Source organism: Myzus persicae, unplaced genomic scaffold (genome assembly GCF_001856785.1).
Source record: "Myzus persicae strain clone G006 unplaced genomic scaffold, MPER_G0061.0, whole genome shotgun sequence".
NCBI lineage: Eukaryota > Metazoa > Arthropoda > Insecta > Hemiptera > Aphididae > Myzus > Myzus persicae.
The window spans coordinates 401,268-427,002 of record NW_019101036.1 but is presented as its reverse complement, the minus strand read 5'-3'; the positions used below and the strand labels follow the sequence as shown (position 1 = coordinate 427,002).

The following is a 25,735-nucleotide window of genomic DNA, read 5'->3' as shown; positions in this document are numbered from 1 at the left end:
ATTATATGTAGAATTTCAGTATGTCGATAATATGAAACTTCACTATATCACATTTAAAAATGTATGCAAATTAAAACATTTATAAATATTATACATAAAGCTATAGATAATCAAGTTTGAAAAACTCAATTTACAATAAACCAAATCAATACGGGGCACAATTTATGTCCCGGTTATAAAAATTCGCGATGGGAAAATTGTTTTTCTCGGAGCAGATGCACTTGAAATGCTATTGATTGATAGCCTATGTAAAGATAAACGAAAATTAAAAACACACAAACAATTTCAATGTACAATAGTTCTGTTGTTAATTCTTATTCACTATCTCAATGTAATGGATAAAAAAGAAGAAAGAGAGGAGAAAAAGTGACGACAATATTTTAATTTAATGATGAATACTCGGACGGCTCGTATGGTGTTAGTTGTTGGTAGAGTATCTAAAGTGGGAGAAGAAGGCGGAAAGGTCTTATACATAAGACCACACGCAAGTTTTCCTACCAGGACGTCAATCTTTGTTACAGAATACAGTGCATACCTAATAAACACTAGTTTAGAATGTACCTATTTTCTTTCTAATGAAATATAAAAAATCAAACTAATTTTGACGATCTGTTTCGTATTAATTTATTCTTAACTCCAACAGCTTGTGTTTAATTAAGGGAAGAATAATGTTCCATTAGGTACCTAATATCCAAACGAGCATAAGATATATGTTAAAGTGTCTTATATTTTCCACGGTATTCTAATCAGATTTAGTAAATTCACTTAACTTGGTTAATTATCAAATAGCATTCAAAATTAATATTGTAATTTGTAATTACAGCAAAACAGTGACCCAGATTTCAATTTGTAATACAACGTATGTTAAAAATGCTACACTTTCGCATACGTATCATTTTTTTTTTAACGACAACAAGTAATTTCTCAATTAAGCTACTACAACGATTATTGAATGTAATATATTAAAACTATAACAGCAGTATAACATCCACAAAAACAGGAACTATGTTTTTATATCTTATCCTTTTTTGTGCATCGCGATGGTATAATATATATATCCGTTACAGCATAACGGAGTCTCGTCGCGCTATAGATAATATAATGCACTATCTGAAATGTATATAGGAGAACAGCTGCAGCCTGCAGACAATATTCGAAGATCTAATTATTTTTTTAAATTATACTACGTCAGATAGATATTTAAAAATGAGCTTGGTAAAAAAATATTATTTAATTCTCTAACTGTGAGCTTTCGTATATTATACTGTATACATAATACATTAATACATATATAGGTATAGATACTAAAGATAGATAAATTCATAAATATTATCTCTATTTTCATACACAAAAACAATAATTTATTTCTAGAAAATATTTTCTGTATAATAATAATTTTAAATATTTATTAAATTTTAAAATGCAAAAAAATAAATTGTAAATAAAATACCTTACACGCATAATTATAGAATTTATTAATAATTAATAATTATTTTTATTTTTATAAAAGCGGAGGAAAGGCAACATTCATCACATTCTTATAAAATTCAAATAAGCCTCATATACCTAAGTATGGTGTAAAATATTTAATTTGTTCAAATGTTCATTATTTTTTTTCTACAAAACGTCTTTAATATTAATTGAATCAACACTGGGTAAACGTGACAATGTAACATGTTTGTCATAAATGGATTTATTTAATACGAACATATCAAAATCTAATAAAGTAGAAAGTTAAAACAGAACTCGCCATAATCGCTCAATTGCCATATGCAAAAGGTAGATGATCCAAATTGTTCTTTGGAAGAATTTTTAAAAGTAATCACATCTTATCAGTTATTTATGATTTTAATATAATTCATGTGCCCAATAGGCATAATATATTTTCATAAAAAATTGAGTACAGTGTTTTTATAGAGCTCAATTTAAGTAATAATAATTTTAATTTCAAGATAATTTTAAAAAAAATTGATTTTATAACCTTTCAGTTGTATAGAACTCGGTTAGCTTAGTATAGTTAGCTCATTTACTATACAGAATAAATTAAATGTAAATTGAAAAAAATATTAGTTTACTCGGTATATTTTGATCAGATTGTGAATAAAAAAATACTCTACACATCTCATTTTCATAATTATTATATTCAGCTTCATGGTGTAAGTTAAACAAACAACCTATCATTTGTAATTTAAACCACCCATAAAATGATACATAATATTATATAAATACATTTTTAATACTATATTATGTTGTTTAGTCATATTTTATTTCGTTTAAATTTGTAATTTACTAATATAGAATTATAATAGTATTACACACTTATACTAATGCAGTATTTTAAGTGACTGAACATTTATTAAGAATATAAGACATTATAAGAATTATATCTAATAAATTATAATACCTTTAATCATTTCGTTCTATTGTTATTATACAATATCCATAAACTGATTTATTGGTAATAAATAATAATTATAATATATTAATACAAGTCAATAATACTGCTGACCAATGACCATTCAGTATTATAGGTACATTTGATTTTCATCAAAAGCATCACTAAAGCCAACGAAAATCCCATTCATGTCACTGCTTTCACCGGTTTGCCTCCCTCTCCCGCTGCCATTGAAGCTGTGTTTTACATTATTTGAACACGTCCAATGCACCGGAACGACACAGTCAGTTTTGTGCATTGTTCTAGGATTTTTAATGACCGGGACATTATAATATATCCGACGGCCGATAATTACTGGTCGTTTTGATTCTCTCTCCGCACTTTGTTTTTCCCTATTCGTTGTCGTACGTACATGTTTTCATAGAAATATATATGTAGTATAGTTCGACTATGCTCTCACGAATCGTGTCACGGACACTGAAGGTGGTGCAGTGTTATAGAAATCTCGATGCTGACAAAGATCAGCACAAATTCGTTATAATAGTGCATATGAAACGCATTATATTTCATCATTCTATTACAGTTGTCGTTGTGTATACCTTTTAGATAACATACAACAGTAATAATGTATAATAATGTGCCGACAATTAGTTTCGGTCGGATTCGTTTGGCAAACCATGAAGCTGTATATTTTTGGTACAGTTGTAAAATATAGTAACTATATAAGCTATAGGTAGGTACCATACGGATTCATATAGTCAACACAATCCAGTGATGTCCAAGAACCAAACAGCTATCTAATGTTATCTAATGAATAACGACTAAAATTATTCATTATTACTACCTATAATCATTTTGCAATTACTTACTAATTATTAACATAGCGTATTTTTTCCTTGATAGTCAAGAATAAACATCAAACACGGTATTCATATACATATGTTATAAATATAATACATATTATTTATGAAATTATCCAATAAACATACATATTTTAATATGATTAAATGTACTGAATAAAAAATACATATTTGTTTATTCGAAGTACTTTTTATTCTGCTATATGTATATAGTATTGTACCATTGTGTAATACTAAATATGCACAATTTCAAATAAGTACTAGCACTTTAAAAGTTTTGGACCATTTTAAATATTACCTAACTCAAATGGTTATTTTGTAAATATACTATAATTAATAGATATATATTTGTATAGAATAATGTTCATGAATTATAATAAATAATAATCATTAATTATTTAATTAAAATAATACATTTTAAGATATTAAAATAATCATTCGATCTTAATCATGTTATAAAATATATAGGTAAGTATACATTTATACAAATATATAATTATAATATTCTTAATGCTAGTTCAAAACTCCAAAACACTATTTATTGTAATTGTATTGTATAATCAATGTAATTATAGAAAATTAAATATTATAATTAAATGAGTGTTTTTAAATTGTAATCCTTAAATTATAACCTACTTTCAATTATTATTGCTTAAAATGCGATAATCGTAAGATTCATACACAAATTATATTACAATTTACAACTTATTTATTAAAAAAATAAACCCGAATCATAGGTACGCACCATGGTCTATTATGCATTATTATTTATTATATTATAATATGTGAATTATTATAATATACTTTAATATTCGACATTACTCCTTACATGACAATTTATACACAATATACTACGTCACAAATAAATAAGTATGTTTATAACATAAAAATAAATTATTAACCTTTTATATACACACATGCTTGTAAAATCATCTAGAATGTATTTACGATTATATAGAATACTCATTATAAACTCATTAGAACCATACAAGCAACATCTAAAAGAAGTGAGAAGTTCTTTCTTTCGGTTTTTTAGTCTTTTTCGATATAAAGAAGTCATTATGTGTGTATTTGGTAATCAGGAAACAGATACACATTCTTCATTGAAAAGGGTTTCCTTCAAAAAATATATTTTACAAAGAAAACCTTGTGAGTTATAAACTGTAGTAGTACAGTACTAACTTACGCTCTATATTACAAACTTTCAACTCTTTAAACTTAGTTTCTAAAAAGTATGAAATCACTAATCAGTAGCTAAAATTATAATATCAAATATAACTAAGTATATATAGAGTATAGACACTAATATTAGTAAAGGCGAGTCACATAAACAACCACTATAAACATTTAATTAACCAAAAGGCAATAGTTAGCCTTAAAGGTTACCTTAAACTTGATCTACTGGACCAAGGGTGTTCCATTAAATTTTAGTGAACTATTAAATCAATCAGTTTTTTATACAACTTGGTGTATAAATTGTAAAAATATATTTTACTAATAAACAACTTAAACAAATTAAATTACAAACATGTGATACACGTTAACAATCCGTACCTTGTTAAAATGTAAACATTACCCTCCCTCCCTCCATACAATTTTATAGTATAACCTACCTACGTGAATCTAATCTATATGTATGTAACTGTAGTTTTACCTGTTAAAGTTGCCTTGATCCTTGTTTTTTTGACTTTTGATTCCTTGCCAAGCTTATGAAACTAAAAACAAATATAAATACATTATAAGTAAATATTTATTGAAATAATTTATTTTTATTTTTAATATAATTGTTATAATAAAATATTTAAAACATTCTAAGAAATTAAAAATAATTAATTTTTTTATTCATAAAAATTTTATTAAATATTAATTATTATTATATATTTTGCAGAGCTATGACATGACATTCTGCATATGACAGAGAACCACAGCAAGTACTAACATAACTTAAGCAATGATGAAACAGTCTTAACTTATTGCAATAGTCCTTAATACTAATTGAAAAATTAAATCACTTTCATACTTGTTATACATAGATGTAAGTATTTATTAATTCCATAAATACCTAATAAAAATTCGTATGTTAATAAACCAAGTATAAGTTTTTTACCTTTTACCATAACAAAGAAAAAATAATAATCAATACAATAATTAATAGCAACCAATAAACTAAAAGAAACGGTTAGCAGCATCACATGTGCAAAACATCCCTATTAAAATATAAATAACTTTAGGAGGGAGGTGGCAGCGCAGCTTTCATTTTGCTCTAACAACAAAATCAATAAAGCTTTAGGGCGCGGCAAGGTCACTGTTTACGTATATCCACCACCATCTCCATCACTGTATGATTGATGAAGATATATTAATATTACCATTTTATATTCAATCAAATTTCAGGGTATAATTGAATTATTATAGTCATCAATAAGTTATACCATATTATCTTAATATTTTCTATGATTTCACTTATTTTTGCTAACAAACGATAGAATAATAGTTTAGAATATATTAATTATTGAAAGAAAATCAATTATCATTATTTTAAATGTTTACATTATGTTATAACTAATAATCTACTTAAACATATTAATTATAAACTTAGGTATGCATTATGCATTTTATTGAAATATTAAATAATTAAATAAATGATTATTATTGTCTGACAAGAGTAAGAATAGTTAAAGATTTTGTAGTAATTTTAATTTATAACGATAAATAATCAATAATTATAATTATTTTAAAACCCGGGGAAGTCGCTCTGCTGTCTAGTAGGTTTTGATTGAATTTCTTCTTTAAGAAGCTCGCTGTAATTAACGTGTTAAATTTAAATTCAATGATAGTTGATTATTGAATACTATTATAACACATATATTTTTTCTTATTTTTGAAACAACGTAAGTATAATATAAAAAATCAGAGAATTGTAATGATAATCCATCAAAGCCCATCGGTAGAGCACAAGCAAGTTATGCGTTACTTTAGAGTGGCATACAGTTTAAAAAAAATGTAACTTAGCAAAATTAAATAAACATCGGTAAAAAGAGTGGCATTAAAATATTCGCTTAAGATGGAAAATATCTTATGACAGGCCTAAAACCATCCGTTCCGCCAGAACATATGCATATCCCAATTTAAACCTCATGTTTTGTCTTATATATTTTTAAACATCACCTATAGGGGCTTGTTTGAATGGAAATTTTGCAAAAATAACTTGAAATATTGAAATTAAATAGGTAGGTATATCATTATTATTATTATTATTTTTGTATTGGTCTTGACATTTTTAGATTTCTGCTTTGACAACTGAAGGCCATTACATTTCTAGTAAAATAGAAGAAAAAAATACATTATTATTTATTTAACCTTATGTGCCCGCAACCTATAATTCGTTACCATATAGTTTCTTTATGAATTATGCTTTCCGTAAGTTCCCGCGTATTTCCTGAAATTACTCATCCCTATACTTTCGTACGTAAATTCATTATTACAGTTTCTCCCAATTATTTTCTAATTTGACTGCCCAAAATACTATCTACGTAGATTCAATTCTCAGCAATCCATCAAAGTTGAACATTTAAGTATATATTTATGATTGAAACCTGTTGAAACACAAAAAGAATTTTCAAGATAGCACATGTATAAATCAGGACTGATGTAAAAACAAACTCTCAGCGATGGACAATTATTTTAATAAAATAACAATTATAAAAAACAATGTCTATCAGACATTCCTATAACTTACCTCATATCGGAATAGGAAAGAAATAGCATAATAGTATAAAACTATAAATATTGTGAATTTGGAAGCAATGATTAATCATGCAAAAACAATTCTATAAGAGGTGTTGAACATCAAACTATCCAAGAGTAGTTTATTGTTACAATACGAGGACAATCATAAATGTTTATAAGACACATAATACAATTTTTTTTAAAACTCATATAAATAACTAATTTTATTAGTTTTGGTTATCTATATCTAAATAATATTTTACAATGCCAAAAAGTAGAAGTAGAAGCATATTGCATATCACAATAATAAATTAAATATAAATCGTCAAACATTAAAATTAATTCCTTGGAAATTATTTGTACAACGTTATCATGTCTTATAATATTAAACTCTAATAATTCAAGTATTTATAATTAACAATATAAAGTCATATATTGTTTTTCCAATATCAAAAATTCTATGTAGTAAAATAATTGATTATTAATTTAAATTTCCAAAAGTCCAAATCAATACATTTTTACTAATGCTGTAATTAACTTGTCCCTCGGTTCTTAATGTATGTGCATATAAATTCAGATATTTTACACAAATGTACAATGTATATAATAAACACCCTTTGTTGTTTCCCACATGAGACATTTTCTAATTAATGCCTCTAATCTCCTTAAATAGCACAGATTTCAAAATGATGGAATATAATTACTTAAGAAATTGAGGCTTTTAAATGTTTAATATTTTAAAGAATTCAATGGACTATTATACTGTAACATCTAACATTATAGGCTTATTTATTAAATTTAAACGTATAAATGTAATTTATTATTAAAATTAATATAAAGAAAATTAGTGCTTATGTGTATATAAAACCATTAAAATGCCATACTAAGTGTTTAAAAGAGAAAGACTTCATCACTGCTTAAACTTTCCTTAACCGATAAGAGAGAAAGAGATGAATGTTGGATCTCAGTACAAACTATAAAAACATATAAATACTAAATACTTAGCAAAAGTAAATTTTAAATTATTTAATTATATTGAGATATTGACTAATGCATGTTGAACGCATCAACTAAAATTAAATTATTTTAATTCTAATGTTCGATAATATCAACGTAAAATATAGTTAAATTTAATATAAATAAGGCAGGTTCAGATACTCAACGCTTCAAACCTCTAACAAACATTTTTTAGAAATCTTATACAGTTATTTATACTTAATTCTAAACATTTGGCAGCTAACAAATTGTGGATCCCCGAGACTACGACTTGAAAACATAATATCCTATATGTCTATGGCATTTCTTTTACAACAAAGTTAATAGTATATTGTTTAATGTAATTTACAGTATAATCAAATTTATTTAATCAAAAAATATAAAACACGCATTTCTGTAGTTCCTTCATTTAAATTTAATTTTTACTACGGATATAGGTAAGTAATAGCCCATTAACCCCCTTCACATAACACCTGGAGTCCTGGACATTTACATGTTTCTATGGAAATAGAAACTAGAATAAACAATGAATAAAAATATTGGAATGTACCTAATACCTAATGGTTTTTGCACTATATTATTGTGAACAAATACCGAATAATAACGTCTTAATTATTTACATTTTTAAACTTTTTTCGTAAGTATAGTGTTGAATTCTTTCCTGTTTTATTTTTAGATAAATATCTGTGATATAAAATCTCAAATCAAAACAATATTCAATAATGTTGATTTTTTTCGGAAAGTTCATTGCCGTATTCTCACACATGATTTTTTTATTTAGTTTATTGTTACATACGTAATATTTACCGAAAAAACCTGTTTAGCTGCCGCCTACCCATCAGCGAAAAAACAAACGCATTACATATATTATTATACCTACATAAATTCTCAGTTTGGAATCTTAAACGAGGAATAAAAAAAAATATATTAGTTGATATACCTATTATTTAAATTTGTACTTACATTCAAGCTTCCATCTACAATATTCTGTCTTGAAAGTTAAAATTATGTATTATTATTGTTGAAAACAAATTAATCCATAGCATTCATACCATAATTTCAAAAAATTTTAATCAATTACTTAGTTCATTAAAAAACTGACCAAAACCAAATAATGATTACATGTAAAAACACATAGGTTTATATTATATTATTATTTTTAAATATTTATAATAATTTCTTGGATACTATCTGGACGGAGATAGATGAACAGGAAAATGAAGAAAATCGTAAATGATCTTAACTTTATATTATAAAGCACCAGTGGCGCACACGGAGAGGTATTCCCTAACCTAACCTTTTGGGAGACGCTCCTATGAAAATGGTGGATGAGTAATTTGCTGATGGATTATTTCATTATTTGATGAACTAATAAATATTAAGAATATTATTAATGCAACAAAATTGATAAAAATATTTGTTGTTTGTATCCTTCATAAGTGGTGTGGGTAAATCTTAAAAACTTTTGACAAAGCCTTACAGAAAATAAGTGTACACCAATGTAAAGTACCATGTTAAAGATTATCAGTTTATTCTCAAATTATTGAGGAATATATTTGATAAAACCAATATTGTTGCTACCGAAACATGAGTTAAAATTACGTTCAATCACAGTTCCTATACTTCCTCGTTTACTCTCATCAACTGCAATGAGTAGTGGTGAATCTTGTGACTTCCATCACTTACTGTTTAATCGTCTTAATCTCTCTTTTTTAATAAAGTTACTCATTTAAAATGTCTTGTTCTTCTACTTGCATCAATTTTTCCAATAGCGATGCTCTAATAAAGTAATTTTATTGTCTCATTTCAATTAAATACATTTTACATTTTATTCTTCGATAAGTTTTAAAATGGTACAACTATTATAAGCTTAACACTCACTACTACAAATATTTTGCATTTAAAATCTATGCTCACCGTTATAAATATAATGATGGTTGAATAGTAATAATTGTTGTTAATATAAAATATTGTATTAAAAAAAGGAAATGTCAACCACTCATCACAGTGTACCTAAACCATTTACTTTGAACTTAAAATCCAATAAGTTATTAAAAATAGCGATTATTTGTAGGTACGCCTAGGTACTAAAAAAAGGTTCATAAATGAAGTAGGTACTTATTATTTTAATATTTTCTAACATAATAAATAGCTTATAAGTTATAACTAGAATCAGTCAAAACTAGAGTCAAAACTGGAAAAAAAAAAAGGTACATCGGTTTCAGCATTTCATAAGTAAAAAATAAGTTACATAGGATTGGAGGTACCATAAATTACTATAGCTTACGTCAACACTCGGTTTCGAGTATTAAAGAAACATTTATACTAATGTATCTATGTATAGTATGTACCTAATCGATATTCACATAATTAAACCATATAAATGTATATTATAATTTATATTATAATATTACATATAATAAATGCATAATATTATTTAAATACGTAAATATTGCCAAACTTGCGGATTAACCTACCTACTCACAAAACACGCAAAACCATCACTCAATATATATTCGTATACCTACCTAAATATTTTAGGTATACCAGCATCTTATAAGTTAAAAATAAATTACATAGGATACGTATTGGAGGTACTATAAATTACTATAGCTTACAACACTCGATTTCGAATATTAACGACACATTTACGTTAATGTACCTATACAACTAATCGGTATTCACATTATACCATATAATGTAAATTATATATAATAAATGCAGTGATGCACATTATATAAAATACGTAAATATTGTCAAACTCGCAGATTAACACCTACCTACTCCCAAAACCCGCCAAACTATCACTGAATATCTCTTCATATACCTTAATGTTTTAGGTAGGTATACCAGCATCTTATTATAAGTTAAAAATAAGTTACAAAGATAGGTACGTATTGGCGGTACCACAAGTTACTATCGTTTATAACACTCGATTTCGAATATTAACGAAACATTTACACTGATGTACCCATGTAGGTAATCGATATTCACATTATACCGTTTAAATGCATACATTAAAATGTTATTATTAATATTCAAATATAAATGTAAAATACGTAAATACTGTCGAACTCACGGATTTCACGTAGGGGCTGCAGCTTTTAAAAACTTTGAAACCCAGCTGGACAACTACGCGTTCGACGAAAAGTATAACATTTAAGATCGCACTCGTCGCGACAAACCGTTCGGCTACCGACCGCAGACGACCCACGGAAAACGTTGGAAAACAACTGCCGGGAGTGACCGAGTGGAGTCGTGCCGCTGCCCGCGCCGCCGAAGCGATGTCGTCGGGGGAGACCGTCGTAGAACGGCCCACGGGGCACGGATGCGCGCCACTCGCAACCGGTCGGTCACCGCAGTACTGCCAACTGGCAAAACGTTTAAATTCGCGCGCCGTTATCTCGTCGTCGTCGTCGGTTGACTGATTATATTATTTATTATTTTATAATAATAGTTATTACATTTACCGCCAAATACTTAAAACTAGTGAATTACCACTTTTGTTACCACCGACATTATCTTCTCTACATCGCGGTTACCGCTCGACAAAATTATTTGACGTGCCTCGTACCCTCTATGGCCATTATTACTATACTTATTTTTATATTTCGATAATTTTAATATGATATAGATGTACTTATTGCATTTATTGACGATGGATCAGCGTGGCAGTTGATATTTGATGTACGATATGTCGTTATGCATATTAACTATTTATTCGCAATTTGGATGCTTAGAATGTAGTAGTGACAAAATAATCACTAACTTTTTTTGGACCTTTTGTAATTCAATGATATTTTGAAATATAACTACCTAATGCACACAAACAAAATTAATATTTAAGGTACAACTTTATATTTTACTTTCTCAAAATATCCGTCTTTAAAATAAATACCTACTATGTCATTTTTTAATTATTTTTTCTCATTAATTATGTTTTTACCATTTAATATTTAAAACACATCAAAAGAAAAAGTTGGCAAGTATTCATCCACATTGTTATAAAATGGGCATAGAGTGTGCCTCGTCATTGAGAAGGTCACTTTAATGGATGTGTTAAATTTGGATTCCATGATAAATCATTGCATCATACGAAAAAACGATTTTGAGATGAACCCATTATTTTCTTTGTCTATGGACGGTCTTCGGAAGGTCCGCCAGCCTATATAACATTATAACCTACTAACTATGATGAGTAGTCCTATTTACTAAGTATATTTTATTATGTTATATTTTTACAATGATATTACTATTATAAAAAACTATTTTACTAGGTAATAATAATCAGTGTTTGGAAAGAACGCCGTTCATGAACACACGTGCATATATATACTGCAATGAACGATACGCGAACGTCACTCGTTTTTTTTTCAAATTGAACGTGGAAGTGAATGAAGTTTATATATTAATGAATTTGAACGATTTTTAAGATGCTCAATTTATTTACCATTTAATAAATATATGTTTAAAATATATTGATTAATTATATTACCTATATATAGTATATAATAACATTTTCTTATCATAGTTCTTATTATAAAAAAATTAAACGTGAACTTGGACATGTTCATTTGAAAAAAACACGAACTAGAACGAGTTCCTTTTTATTAGTGAACGTTCCACACTGCTAATAATACAGAAGGTTGAATTCGTTTTTGTAATTTTGCTGAAAATTGCATTTATTTTATTATTAATTATTATAATAGTATATATTATTGGTAACCCCCATTTTTCTTCAACAATGCAGTTATTCAAAATCTAATTTTTTTAAATTATATACTTAAAGACCATACAATTTTTTTTGTAATACTAAACTTTCATTTTTCATTTAAGAAACCACCTTTTCTACTATAGCCTACAGGTAGGTATACATTTTGTAGCCGATAATTTTCTAAAAACTTTGACATAGGTATCAAATTCGACTATTCGAGTACCTATAGTTTTAGAGTTATTTAACTTTATAAATAATATACTAATGCCGGGTTACATGAAAAAATTAATAATTTAACGACCCAAAAAAATTTAATGGATCAATCATGGACCGCTAAACCATATTTAAAGGATTATTTGCTCACTATTGATTCGTTAAATGTTTAGTGATTGTTCATTCAACCCGGCATAAAAATAATAGATCCATGATAATGGGTTTGGAAGATATGGTGATTAGATAATTTTATTAGTTAATCTATCAACGTTTATAATTTGTAAAAATGGACCAAGTAAAATAAATACAACAAAAACTACGTCCAATATTACAACTCTTTTATATATATTTTTAAATAATTTAATAATAACTATTATCATTTTCCTTACTTCAAATATTATCTTAATAATATTGAGAAACTACTCTTGTCTCTTACGAAATTTTGATTAGGTACCTGCATCAACAATTGTTTACTAAATAATTTCCAGTAAAAGATACCTAATTGGGGTTCTCATTTTAAAAACAGTAGTTGTAGCGCACTGGACACTCCTAAGTGTTCTAAGTAATACAAAAATCTCAAGAATTTTAAAATAATATTTTATATTATGGTCTTTAAGCATACTTAAAAATTCTGAAAATCAGAATTTGAATGAATGTATGATCAGTGAAAAAAATAGGGGTAATTATGCTTGGTAAATCCACAGATATAAAGTACTTAATATTTTAAATCTGTGGGTAAATCACTCTGTAAGTATAGAGAAAACACACCGAATTCCCATATCCAGTAATATTACCTTTTTATAACTACATCATAATGTATTTTATTTAATTATTAATAAATAATAAAGATATTTCGTTATCAATTTTCCTTGGCAATGAGATTTTTTTCTTCACAATTTTTTTACTTCTTCTCTGTTTGAGTTCGTTGTTGTTGACTGTTGTTGTTATTGCTGTCGTCATGAGAACCGTGATAACGTTGACGCATAAAGAACATTCTAGTCTTCATGCGTTAACGGCACAACGTGACGTCATTGTTAGCGCCAGCGCAGGCTGCGTGACACTGATAAAGCCGTGATTCAGCACATTGATGATAATGACTATGCACACCTGTGTACTGGGATTGTGCGAATTGCGCGTATTGGCGTAAATACGTCTCTCCGTTCTTGTCAATGGTCGGCAGTCTCCTTCCCTAATTCTGTAGCTAGTCATCAGTCACGAGAACTGGGAAAGTGGGAATGTTCCGTTGATACAAAACGCGCAACATAATCACTGTACAGTCGCACAGATTTACCTTAGAAACACGGAAGCCTGGTTCGGAGTTCCTTGTTTGACGAGTTTCTTTGTTTTTCACTTGCACCTTTTCCACTTGTACCGTCATGGAATTCCCAAACTTGGGTCAAAACTGCAGCAAAGAGACGTGCAAACGTTTTGGTGAGTTACGATTAATCTTAACAATTCTTTGGGATAATCATAATAATATAATACAAATCTAAATCCTAGTTAATAGTTTTACCTTACTTAACTTAGGTTTCCCTTCTGTACTTACTTTTACGGTTGATATTTGTTAAGCAGCAATCTAATCCTGTATATTTCTGTTTTATCGGATGCCCTTTTTTGCGATTTTTTTTTTGTCTACGTATGTTGTTAGGTATACTGAAAACAATGGTGAAGAATTTGGTAGTCGGTTTTATCTTTGAAGTTATAGCTATTTAAAGTTGGAGACCCATCCAAGGTAGTCTTACATAACAATGTTTTTGATTATAATTGGTCAGAGTCAGCACGTAGAGCAAGCAACCACATTAAGTTTATATGAAAATACTACAATTTTCAATTAACTATAACTTTAAAACTAAGTCTGACAACCTAATTCTGACTTCACCATCGTTTTCCTAGACTACAAACCCTAAAACAAAAAAAAGGTGCCAGGTAAAACAGAAAAATTCCGCTAACTTCACTTATAGAATATGAAGTAAAATAATCCAGTAAGAAGTTAATAAAATTATGTAGGTACATGGGTCTACTTTGCTGCCAAGCGTCAGTCAAAAATCAATTTGTAACCTATACTTAATCACCACATTCTTATATTTATATGTATATTTTTTTTTTATTCAAAATAAAATATTCTTATAAATATGACTTATTTGAGACTTAATATATCTAGGTAAATAGCCATATTGTATACCATATTTATTTATTCAATTAACAGAGTATATCAATACCTATAACCTATATTCTATTGTGATTAAGAATTTGTAATTATTAATTGTTAATTGTTAATGAAGCTTTACAATTGTATTAACATTTTTAATTTAGATTTCCTGCCAGTTAAATGTGATGCCTGTTCAGGTATATTTTGGTAAGTTATACTCTTGAAATGCTTTGTTTATATATTTTTTTTATCTATGTATAACTATATAAGATGATTCATCTCTGATGTCGCAGTTCTGATCACATGAGCTACAGCAGTCATCAATGTCAATCTGCATACAAGAAAAATGTTCAAGTTCCCATGTGTCCTTTGTGCAACAAACCAGTACCAGTACCACGAGGACAAGAACCAGATTTTACTGTTGGGCAACACATTGACAATGACTGTCGGTTTACTGAGGGTAGAAAGGTATTTCTTCAAAATTTCTATGATTAATCTTTAATCTTGCATTATAAACAAACAATTGTTATTATAGGTGTTCACAAATAGATGCATGGTAACAAAATGTCGAGGCAAAGAAGCTGTGCCTTTGGTATGCAGTGAATGTCGTCAAAATCATTGTTTTAAACATCGTCATCCTTTAGATCATAGTTGCACCGGTAGTGCAAAATCTGCTCAAAGGAAAGTGACGTAAGTAGATATTTAATTTCATGCCCAAAATATTTTTTAAAAAATTTTTTTAATTTTTTTTTTGTAGGGATGTTAAAAATATTTTTGGAACCAATGGAATTATAAAAAAAGCTTTCACTGCAACTGCAATACAGGGAAATATGGTAATTTTAAATAATATTATTAAGTTATTCCAATTAAATAATTATAATGTACAAAATAAATAGTAAAAAAGTAAAGATAGCCAACCAACTACTTTTTAAAAAAAATGACGGATCCCTAAGGAAAACTATGATTGCATTGTAGTTTTTTTTTTAAATATAGTTCATATATTTTACCAACAATCTTTTCATAATATGCAACTATAGAACTAAAGAATTCTTAACTAACAACTACTTTTTTTTTTTCAATTCACAAGTTTTTAATGAAAATATGATTATTATTAAGATCAATCATCCGTTGCAATTTCAATAATAATATTGTATTAGTTATCTGTATAGTGTATATTTTGTGTGGTTCATATTATTGCCTCGCTACCAAGTAACCTTATGTCAGCAGTCTTAAAGGCGTCGAAGCCGGTACTTTTTATTACAAAGACATGTCGTCTAAAAAAAACTCTCACACCTTGTAAAATAGTCAGATTTCATTTGTTTTATCTTTATTTAAAAGAAGAGAACATTTTACAGGTTGGATGAAAGCCTGATTTTCAAAACTATAGTCATAGAAGCTAAAATATGCATTTGAATAGTGCACAATATTTCTTATTTTTCAAATGTATTTTTGTAGCTCTATTTAAAATTCAAATTTTATTAAATTAAAATTCAAGTTTTCATCTTACCTGAAAAAAGTTCACATCTTTTAGTTAAATTAAAAGTTGTTAAACGAAATATCAACGAGGGTTTCCTGTGAAGTCATATTTGTTGATATAATACACCATACCAACTCTTTTCAAATTTTATAAAATTACCAATACCTTTATAACTTTTCCAACAGTATATAATAATGGCTTTCAATTTATTCAACATACATATCGTTTAAACTTTAAAAAAATGTGTGACACATTTAAGGAACTTAAGGAAATTGTTAAAATGTATAGTTTAACAAACGGTACTCGATGGTGGGCCGATTACATCCAAGTGTGATTTAATCTTCTAGTTATACCAAACAATTTATGTGTAGTGTATACATATTGCTTGTATAACATCTAATATACTTAAACAATTTTAACAATTCCCAACTATTTATTTTGACTCACTTAAATGACCAAAAAAAAATAACTTATTATTACATGTTTACATAGTACAAAAAGTAAAAAAAAAATTTTTTCAGAGTGAAGATGAAGCATTAGCTAGAGCATTAGCTGAGTCTGAACGTTTGACAAACGAAAATACTACTAATCCTCAAGCAAGATGTTGTGTTGCCTAAAATTATTTATTATTGTTAAAATCAAGCACAAATTTATCATGTTTTAATAATACTTTTAAGAGATTATTATACATTCCATGAATTTCTTTTATGTATTATGATGAAATATTTTATTTGTATGTTAATTGTGATTGTATATTTTAAGCAATAACATTTAAAATTGACCCACTCCATAAAATTAAATATAACCTGAACTCTGGAGAAAAAAACTATCCGTCCTCGTTGGTGTTCATATTTGAGTTTTAAATTTACCATAACATAATAAAATTAATAAACTTGTTACTTTATTTATGTATACAACTTTTAACAATTGAAAATTTTATTTTATTCTACATGATGCTTTATTCTAATGGTGACTTTTATAGTTTATTTTTTTTTCACAAATAATAAACTGGTATTTAAATTGCACATATAGTAAACATTTATTGTATAGTACAGAACCTTGAAGTTTTTAATTTAACCTAACTTCTCTCTGATTGTTTAAAAGTATAAAATAAAATAGAATTTGTTCAGGTATATATTTAAAAAAACAATACAACATTACCATGGGTCAAGTGGAGCCAATCTAAATGAATAATAAATAGTCTATATATATAATATATATATATATACACCTATCACCTATTGCGCACTTGCCCAAGATGGTATTGTTGTCACCAAGTTGACTGCATTTTAATAATACAAAATTGTTTTTATTTCATAGCTTGATCATGCATAAAGTGAAAAAAAATGTAATTTTCATAAACTTAATAACTTATTTGACCACTTTAAATGTTTGGAACATACTTCCATAGTTACTTATAAGAACCTTCCAAAATAATTAATTTTTTTAGCAAATCTCAGCTTCAAAATTCCGATTAGCCCAAAAACAAATTATTTATAGATATGAACAAATTAATAGCACTTGAAATTTAATTAAAACTGAATATTAGCTGATTATTAAAGAATTTTAGTCCATATGTTCTAGAAAAGATTTAGCACCTTTGTGCAAAAGAAAAAATATTTATTGATTCCTAATAGTTTTTTATTACTCATTCATTGTTCAAAAATATTGAAAAACCTTAAAAAATTAAGTTGTTGAAGTTACGCAAAGTATATGTTATCCAAGTTAGTCTGTTTACGATATTGCAATTTGTTTTCAAGATAAGTAATGTGTGCACATAACTTTAAAATGTATGATGTTAATTATCAATAAAAATAATAAAAAATTCAAAGTGAATCTAGGTTTCATCCCAATAAAAATAAATTCAGGGATGTTCATCCACATGTCTGTCATATATTGTATGTCATAAAGGTAAGAAAATAATGTTTAGTCAAGAAATCAATTCAATATTAATTCATTACTTTATAAATGCCAAAAAAAAAAAATGAAATAATTAATATGCCAACAACAATAATTCTAAAGAAAAGGAAATATTTAATCAACTTGAGTGACTTGGCTTAAAAATTAAATGTACATTTGTGAGACCCTTATTTCATGAGTTCTGATTAACTAATTTAAATTATTTGTATTCCAGTGAGTTTTGTAAATTAAAAATGCATGCATTTTTTTTATTGAATTAATTTCCAAACTTAATAATATTATTTTTAATTAATTAATAAAAATGATTTAAAAACTTGGGAAAAGTCTTTGGAAAAGACCTTTTTTGAAGGAGACAAATGGTCATGTACAATATTAATGGATATTAATATATTCATTAAAAATTGTACAGTTAATACTTAAAGATATAATAAAAGTTTATATTTAAGATGGTTTAATAAACGCTTCCAGACTTCCAGTATCGGCAGTAATAAATAACAATAACAACGAATAACATTTGTTTCATTAACTATTATTTTTTAAATAATGTTAAAAACGTATTGCTTTCAAAGATGAAATGGACTGGTAGCTTGTTAAAACTTTTTACTAGCGCTATAATCACTTACAGAAATTTAGCAAACTCTATGTAAGTAATTTTGTATTTTAATTAAGAATGCCCTTAATAAAATAAATTGGTGAAATTTAAAAGGTTAACTTTTGATACTTCAAATTATTTAACAAATAAAACAAGATTACAAAGATGTCAACCACATATATTTTACCTAAATTTATTGTGTTCATTATAAAATGTCCAATTAAGGTTTATACATTTTTTTTAACATGGTCTAATATGCTCTATTAAAATAAAATATAATAATAATTGTAATTCATGATAAATGTACAAGACAAGTATAATATTTACAGAACTTGTTGGTTTGTTTTTTTTTACGTAAAAACAAAAATTACATTTTGCAACTACATATTAACACATAATGTCTATACTTAAGAGTTTATTCCTATAAAATAAATATTGTTAATAAAATATTTTGTTTTTTTTTTTTTTTTGTTTTTGGCTTTTAATTGTACTGTTGTAAATTGTATAGACAAATGTATAATATAGGTAAATACAAATAAAATAATAATTCATTAAAAAAGGAAAGGAAAAATAATGCAAATTTGGGCTCTTCATTAATATGCTAATAAAAATTAATTTAATTAAAAACATATTTAGCAATGTTGAGTAGATACTAATCTTTTTTAATAGTTTGTGGAGCTTCTGCAAGACCTTTGACCTAAAAAAAAAAGGGTGTTAAAAATGTAACAAATTAATAAACAAAATTTCTCAATAATATGTTTAAATAAATAATTGTTTTCACTTTTAAATTATATCAAATTGAAATAGAAGTATATTATTAGACTTTTGAAATTAAAATGTATATTATATTAATGATTTATAGCAGAAATGGTTCCAATACAGAAGGGCAAACACAATTTATTTTATTTTAAAATTGTATATGGCTGTTATTTAATTTTAATTCAATTTATACATTTGATGATAAGAAAATATATAAAATTATTAAGAATATTCTACAAACTAGGTACATTTTTTCTTATAACGAAGACAAAAAAAACAGGAACAGCAGTTGAGCATAAGTTGAATTTTAGGAAAAGCCAAGAAAAGAAAGAATTACTACAAACTAAATCGATAAAAGCAGGATATGTTCATCTACAAATAATAATTTAAATAAAAGAAAACAAATATTATGGCCAAATCATCACATTTTTCATAATTTAGTTTTTTGTCTGTTTTTATAATATGTTGCTCTGTTATACTAAAGCATAAAATATCAAATTCTACATTCAGAATAATCCATTTATAATATTAGAGTGAATTAATGTAGGTATCAAATTTAAAGTTATTTATTATCCTGGGTCTCATGAAATTTTTTTGATATTCACATTTTAAACCAAGTTGAAAGATATTCATATTTTCAAAAAATTTATTGGTTTTACATTATTTTTTTTTTTTTGTGTGTACATCGTCACTCATCATCTTTTGGATCAGTAAAAATGATTTAATATTAGTGAAGTTTCTGATAGTAAAATAGAATATCATTGGGGTTACAACATTAAAGTGAATAATTCCTTTTAAACATAATTGTGAATAGTTTTATTAACTGTTTTAGACAATATCAATATTTTAAATTAAAAAATGAATAACTGTCAAAAATATAATTTAATGAATATTTGTTGTTTTTCAACAAATGAAAATGACTTTGAATTCTTTCAAAAATAAGGTTTACTTCCACGACACAATGAATGCAAAAACAGTCATAATACTTTAATAAAAAATATATATATATTAAGAAGACTCTCCTAAGCAAAAAATTTAATTTAATTTATGGCTGGCAATCTTGATATCAGAAAATAGTCAAGATAACTGAATTCTGAGGCTTGGTAATTGAGATAATGGATAAGTAATCCAATGGTTTGAATTTAAATTTAACACATATATGAAGTCAATAACAAGATAGATAGGTACACTCAAAACCTACTATACAGCGCAGTGACTTCTCTGGTTTTTAAACAATTTTTTATGTAAATATTTATTTAAATTTAATTTAAAATTAAAATATTATTAATTGTTATAATTTAAATACTTTTCCAGCTTAATTACATTTACTGACAACATTATATAAGTATTAAGGAGGTTACTTGTTATGATAATTAATTAACTATTTAGACATAATTATTTTGAAATGTACTACTAACACTTTCTCTTTTTATAATAAAATTAAATTTTAGGTATGAACAAATTTTTATTTACCTTCAAACGATCAGCAGTCTTTAAAAAAGCTGGCAGTTGTTCCTGGCTTATGTTAACTTCTCCTGCATACATAAATTCAAGTATGGACTGCAAATGACTGAATGGTACATCTTTAAGTATTATGATAGGATGTTTTGATGGGTTTTCCTATAAGATTTTTAAAGTGTAAATTATTTAATATACTACATAGGTAAAAATAGGTGCTAAAAATATACTAAAAATTGTTGTTATGTTATGTCTACTATAAGCCCATGCCATGTCAGTACCAATTAAATGTTATAATAATATGACTTGTTTAAAAATATAGTCAATTTAAACATAAATGCAAATGCTTTATTGTTCAAAAGTACTGCTTTATTAAGGAAACATTTTTACCACAATTTAAATTGATTTGTATAACATATTTTTGTTTCATTTAATAGATCTTAGATTAGCATCAAAAAGTACCAACTAACCATGATCAAAAATCATTACACCTAATTGAAATAATTAACAGTTTAAAATCTAGATATTCACAAGTATCAACAAGGGATTCCATAGGTGTAAAAGATTACCTATAGTTTTTAATTGACAACTATTAGTTATTTACAAAAGTATTGACGATAATGTAATCTGAGATAAAAATAAAACTGAAATAAACAGAAAAACCATACACCTTATCTTAGAACTCTTAAGAGTTCAGTTTCTCATGACACTGGTTAATATAATTTGTAAGGAACTGTACAAAATCAACATGACATGGAACTTGTTTTGAACACAATGTTGACGTTCATATCTATCAAACCATTTCAGTATTGCGGACAGAGGACGATGAGGGACATTAAACCGCAAGAACACAAATTGAACTGGGTTCTCTCGCTAAGGTTTCTCTGAATGAATCCGGCGACCGTTTGCCTGATACAATGTGACTTACCTCTAACAAAGCTTTGAAGTAAGGGCTGCAGGCTGATAACACCATTTTGTGTGCCTTACACGTTTGTCCTTCGCAAGCGAGTGTTACGTCCGTGAAGCTCTTCTCGTTCCTCAGGTGTTTGAAGGACGACACCATGTTGCTCTGGTAGTCGTTCCATTTCAGAAAATATTGCTGCTGATCGGCCATTATTACTCTGGAAAACAATCAATCGCCGGCGGTTGGCACAATCATTACGGTCGGCGTCGCTAATCACCCGATATTGTAATATCGTGCGCCATTATTGTTATTGTAATAATTACCTTATTCGAAAAGCTGAAAAAAGGACGGCGGTGTGCGGCGGTCAAGGGATCCACGAGCGCGACAACAACAACTGATTGTCTGATTCTCGCGGTTCGTCGCTGAACGTCAGTCGGTGCACCAGAACATGTACGAAACTACGAACTTGAACTTGAATAATGGACGACGCGCGATAACGCAATATCCAAATCCGTCGGGGGCGCGCGCGACTATGACGACGTTGGACTCGGACGTGTCTCGTCTGCGGAGGTGATAAAAACCGTGTCAGAAAAACATAATAATAATAATAATAATAATAATAGTAATAATATTATTTTATATGTTATAAATATATTATTATGTACGTTAAACGTCGGAGAGATAAATAAAACGCGAAAAACGTTGACCCGACGTGTTGACGTGCGTTACGGTGTGAGCGCGTGCGGGTGCGCGAGAGCGTCGGCGCGTGTTTGCGGGTGCGGGCGCGTTATTTTCTGCCTTGGACGACGTAGGCGGTGAATCGTGGCCGACCGGCGCGGCAGAGGGACATCTGTTGTCGTGGACGGGGAAAGCGTGGCGGCGGCGTCGCCGAGCCGGTCGAAAGCGCCCGCCGCCGCCGCGGCCCGCAGGTAGCCGTCGCGGCGCGTACGGCGTATGTACCTGTCGTCGGTGGTTATAGCTACAGCGAAGCGGCCGTGCGAAATCGTGACGGCTATATACGTCGCTTGTCGATGGGGGGGCTGTCGTCTCGGGGTTCGCGTTCCGGCCAAGCATTCGGCGGGGGGGTGCGTTCACTCGATCAGTCGACATCGCCGAGTTTGTCGGGAACAGCAGCAGCTCAATATATTGCAGGCGACGGCTTCGGTTTCCAGAGATCCGTTTGATTTCAACAGTTTTCATGCGACGTCCGATTTTTCACGAAGAAAATCGCATTATCGTCATCGTGTTGGCGACACTGCGGTTTTTATCACCGCGGTCTAATTTCCTTTTTCAATTTTTTCAAATTTCGTTATTGTACCACATGCGTCGTGACTACTGACTTTTTAAGTTGTTAATTGCCAGTTATCACACATTGTCCATTGAGACATGTAAGTTGTAATTGGGGAAAAATTAAGTTCCTATTCGCATTTTGCCGTGTCAGACTGCCGTCAGTGTCTCAGTGACGTACTGAAAAACATGAAAATTCAGTCAATAATTAGGTTGCTAAGTTACTAAAGTTACTTTATTATATTATACACCCCTATATGGCTACACATAGACACGTATTACTTGGGAAAAAGTCAAGATCGAGAGCTGGTCTCTGGTATTGGGGTCTCTAGTCGTTACTTACACTATACCGCCAAAATATTATACTTATATACATATACCTACAGGCTGTAACAATAAATCACGTACCTATTCACTTTTCAGAAAATAGGAAAAAAAGCCCAAAAATAAAAATATGGTAAAAAACTCCCTTAACAACAAACCCTAAACAATTCAATGATTATGCTCTATATTCTAAATATTCCTAATTTCCACTTGTTCTAGGAAATATCTGAATTATTGATATTATTTATTAATCAATAACTATGGTACTACTATATTAAGACTGTTTTCAACATAATGTATTATCGTGCTTAAATTAGTTTTTATTCATTTTTGTACTTTCATATCATATTACCAAATAACAATAATTAAGTACACTGTACACATTGTTTTTCATTAGTCATTTAAAATATTTGTGTAATTGTATATAATATCGTTAAAACTTTTGAAAACCAACATGAAATAGAAATAAAAACCTAAAATAGGAAATTAAACAATAGTATATTACTATATTATTAAAAATATAGTACAAACCTAAGTTAGGTCTTTTCCGTTTACCCACTTTTCACGCCGTCATAAAATTATAGGTTTCGTAGTTAGGTTGGATTATAAACAATTCCATATAATCCTATGGCGTGTCTTTATAGTCTACAGGGATAAGTTCAGTACATACTCAATTTTCATCCATTTCCACCTCCACATATAACATATAATAGGCTATGGGTAACTTAATATTATATAAAATACCCATCATTCACACAAGCAGACTTACTATACACGTACCTAAATTAAATATTCTATTTGAGGTTAGGTTAGGTTACGTAAGGTCAGGGACCTTTTGAATTTACTGGTACTGATTCCGGGACCGGCTCTCCGAAAATAAAATAACTGTTACGGATGGGTTCCGGTATTTATTAAAAAAATTGAAGGTTCCAGAAATATTTCTTACTTATTATTTACCAAGTGCATCAATAATATTATAGTAGAAAACGAATTATTAATTATTAATATTATACCGAATAAATGGCTAAAAGGGGTAAAATAAGTAAAATTACAAACCATTTGTACCTTTTTTAATAATATATATATATTATATATATATACTAACGGTTAATCAACCGTAACATTTTTTTTAAATAAAAAATCTAGACTATTACAGAAAACTATCATTTTAACTTGCTGTGTAGACCACCAATTTTGTAAACAAGAACTTTGAGGCCCACAAATAGCTCACCTATATATATGAATGCATAAATATATATATATATAATATATATGTATATACAAACGTCAGTTAGAACTAAAAAGAATTAAAAAATCAATTATTTATCATGAAAATCACTTTATTAAACTTAACCACAATCTAAACAATTTAATGTGATTTTTGACATTACTTGTCCTTCTGAGAGAGTCAATATCGGGATGAAAATTGAATGGTTTTACAATTAAATCACTTTCAACATTCAGTTGATTCCTATATTTAACATTAATTAATAATTTGACACCAATCTGACACTGCAGAGTGTAGATAATATTGATAAATATATTACAACCAGAAATATTATAATATGTAATATTAAAAATTATATATTTATATGGTTCACGGCCCAGTACCAAGCTGCTCGAGGCCCACAAGTGCCCATGGGTTGGGAACCACTGGGCACTGGTCTATGGTATTCGATCAAAAACTAAACCACCGCTGTGTAAAAAATTGATCAGCACCCCCCCCCCCCGAAAAAATCCTGGCTACGCCACTGTATTATACACTATATGTAACATGTATAAAACAAATAATAAAAAGTAGTATTGAGGTAAACATTAAAATATTAACATATTATAGATACACATTATTTATATATTATATTATTATATTATTCATACATATTAGTTGATATTACTTTAGATACAAAATAATTCTTAAAATGTAACTGAAAGTTAAAGGAATTTTATAGATAACTAAT

General features: G+C 28.1%; 3 protein-coding genes across 4 annotated transcripts in view; 1 reads left to right on the top strand and 2 right to left on the bottom strand.

Moving 5' to 3' along the window:
• The window catches only part of LOC111027453, a 47,174-nt gene extending 35,902 nt beyond the window's left edge, over nucleotides 1-11,272 (bottom strand). Inside the window, exons 1-2 of one of the 2 annotated variants that reach the window (XM_022305836.1) lie at nucleotides 11,060-11,272; nucleotides 4,910-4,970 (exon numbers count right to left, since the gene is read on the bottom strand). The gene's annotated coding sequence lies outside the window, so the exon portion shown is untranslated. Of the gene's footprint in view, nucleotides 1-4,909; nucleotides 4,971-10,760; nucleotides 11,015-11,059 lie in introns of those variants that run through there. The other variant, XM_022305837.1, reaches the window with a different exon arrangement.
• A 2,554-nt stretch (nucleotides 11,273-13,826) lies between these two features.
• Nucleotides 13,827-17,558, top strand: LOC111027460 (AN1-type zinc finger protein 2A). The gene is made up of 6 exons (XM_022305842.1): nucleotides 13,827-14,338; nucleotides 15,221-15,263; nucleotides 15,350-15,524; nucleotides 15,592-15,746; nucleotides 15,814-15,889; nucleotides 17,055-17,558. Exons 1-6 carry the CDS (start codon nucleotides 14,284-14,286, stop codon nucleotides 17,148-17,150), a joined length of 600 nt encoding a protein of 199 aa, XP_022161534.1. The 5' UTR covers nucleotides 13,827-14,283; the 3' UTR covers nucleotides 17,151-17,558.
• Nucleotides 17,559-19,531: 1,973 nt separating this feature from the next.
• Nucleotides 19,532-22,912, bottom strand: LOC111027461 (longitudinals lacking protein-like). The gene is made up of 4 exons (XM_022305843.1): nucleotides 22,490-22,912; nucleotides 22,191-22,383; nucleotides 21,278-21,424; nucleotides 19,532-19,742 (listed from the first exon to the last, which is right to left on the bottom strand). Exons 2-4 carry the CDS (start codon nucleotides 22,374-22,376, stop codon nucleotides 19,698-19,700), a joined length of 378 nt encoding a protein of 125 aa, XP_022161535.1. The 5' UTR covers nucleotides 22,377-22,383; nucleotides 22,490-22,912; the 3' UTR covers nucleotides 19,532-19,697.
• Nucleotides 22,913-25,735: the final 2,823 nt, after the last annotated feature.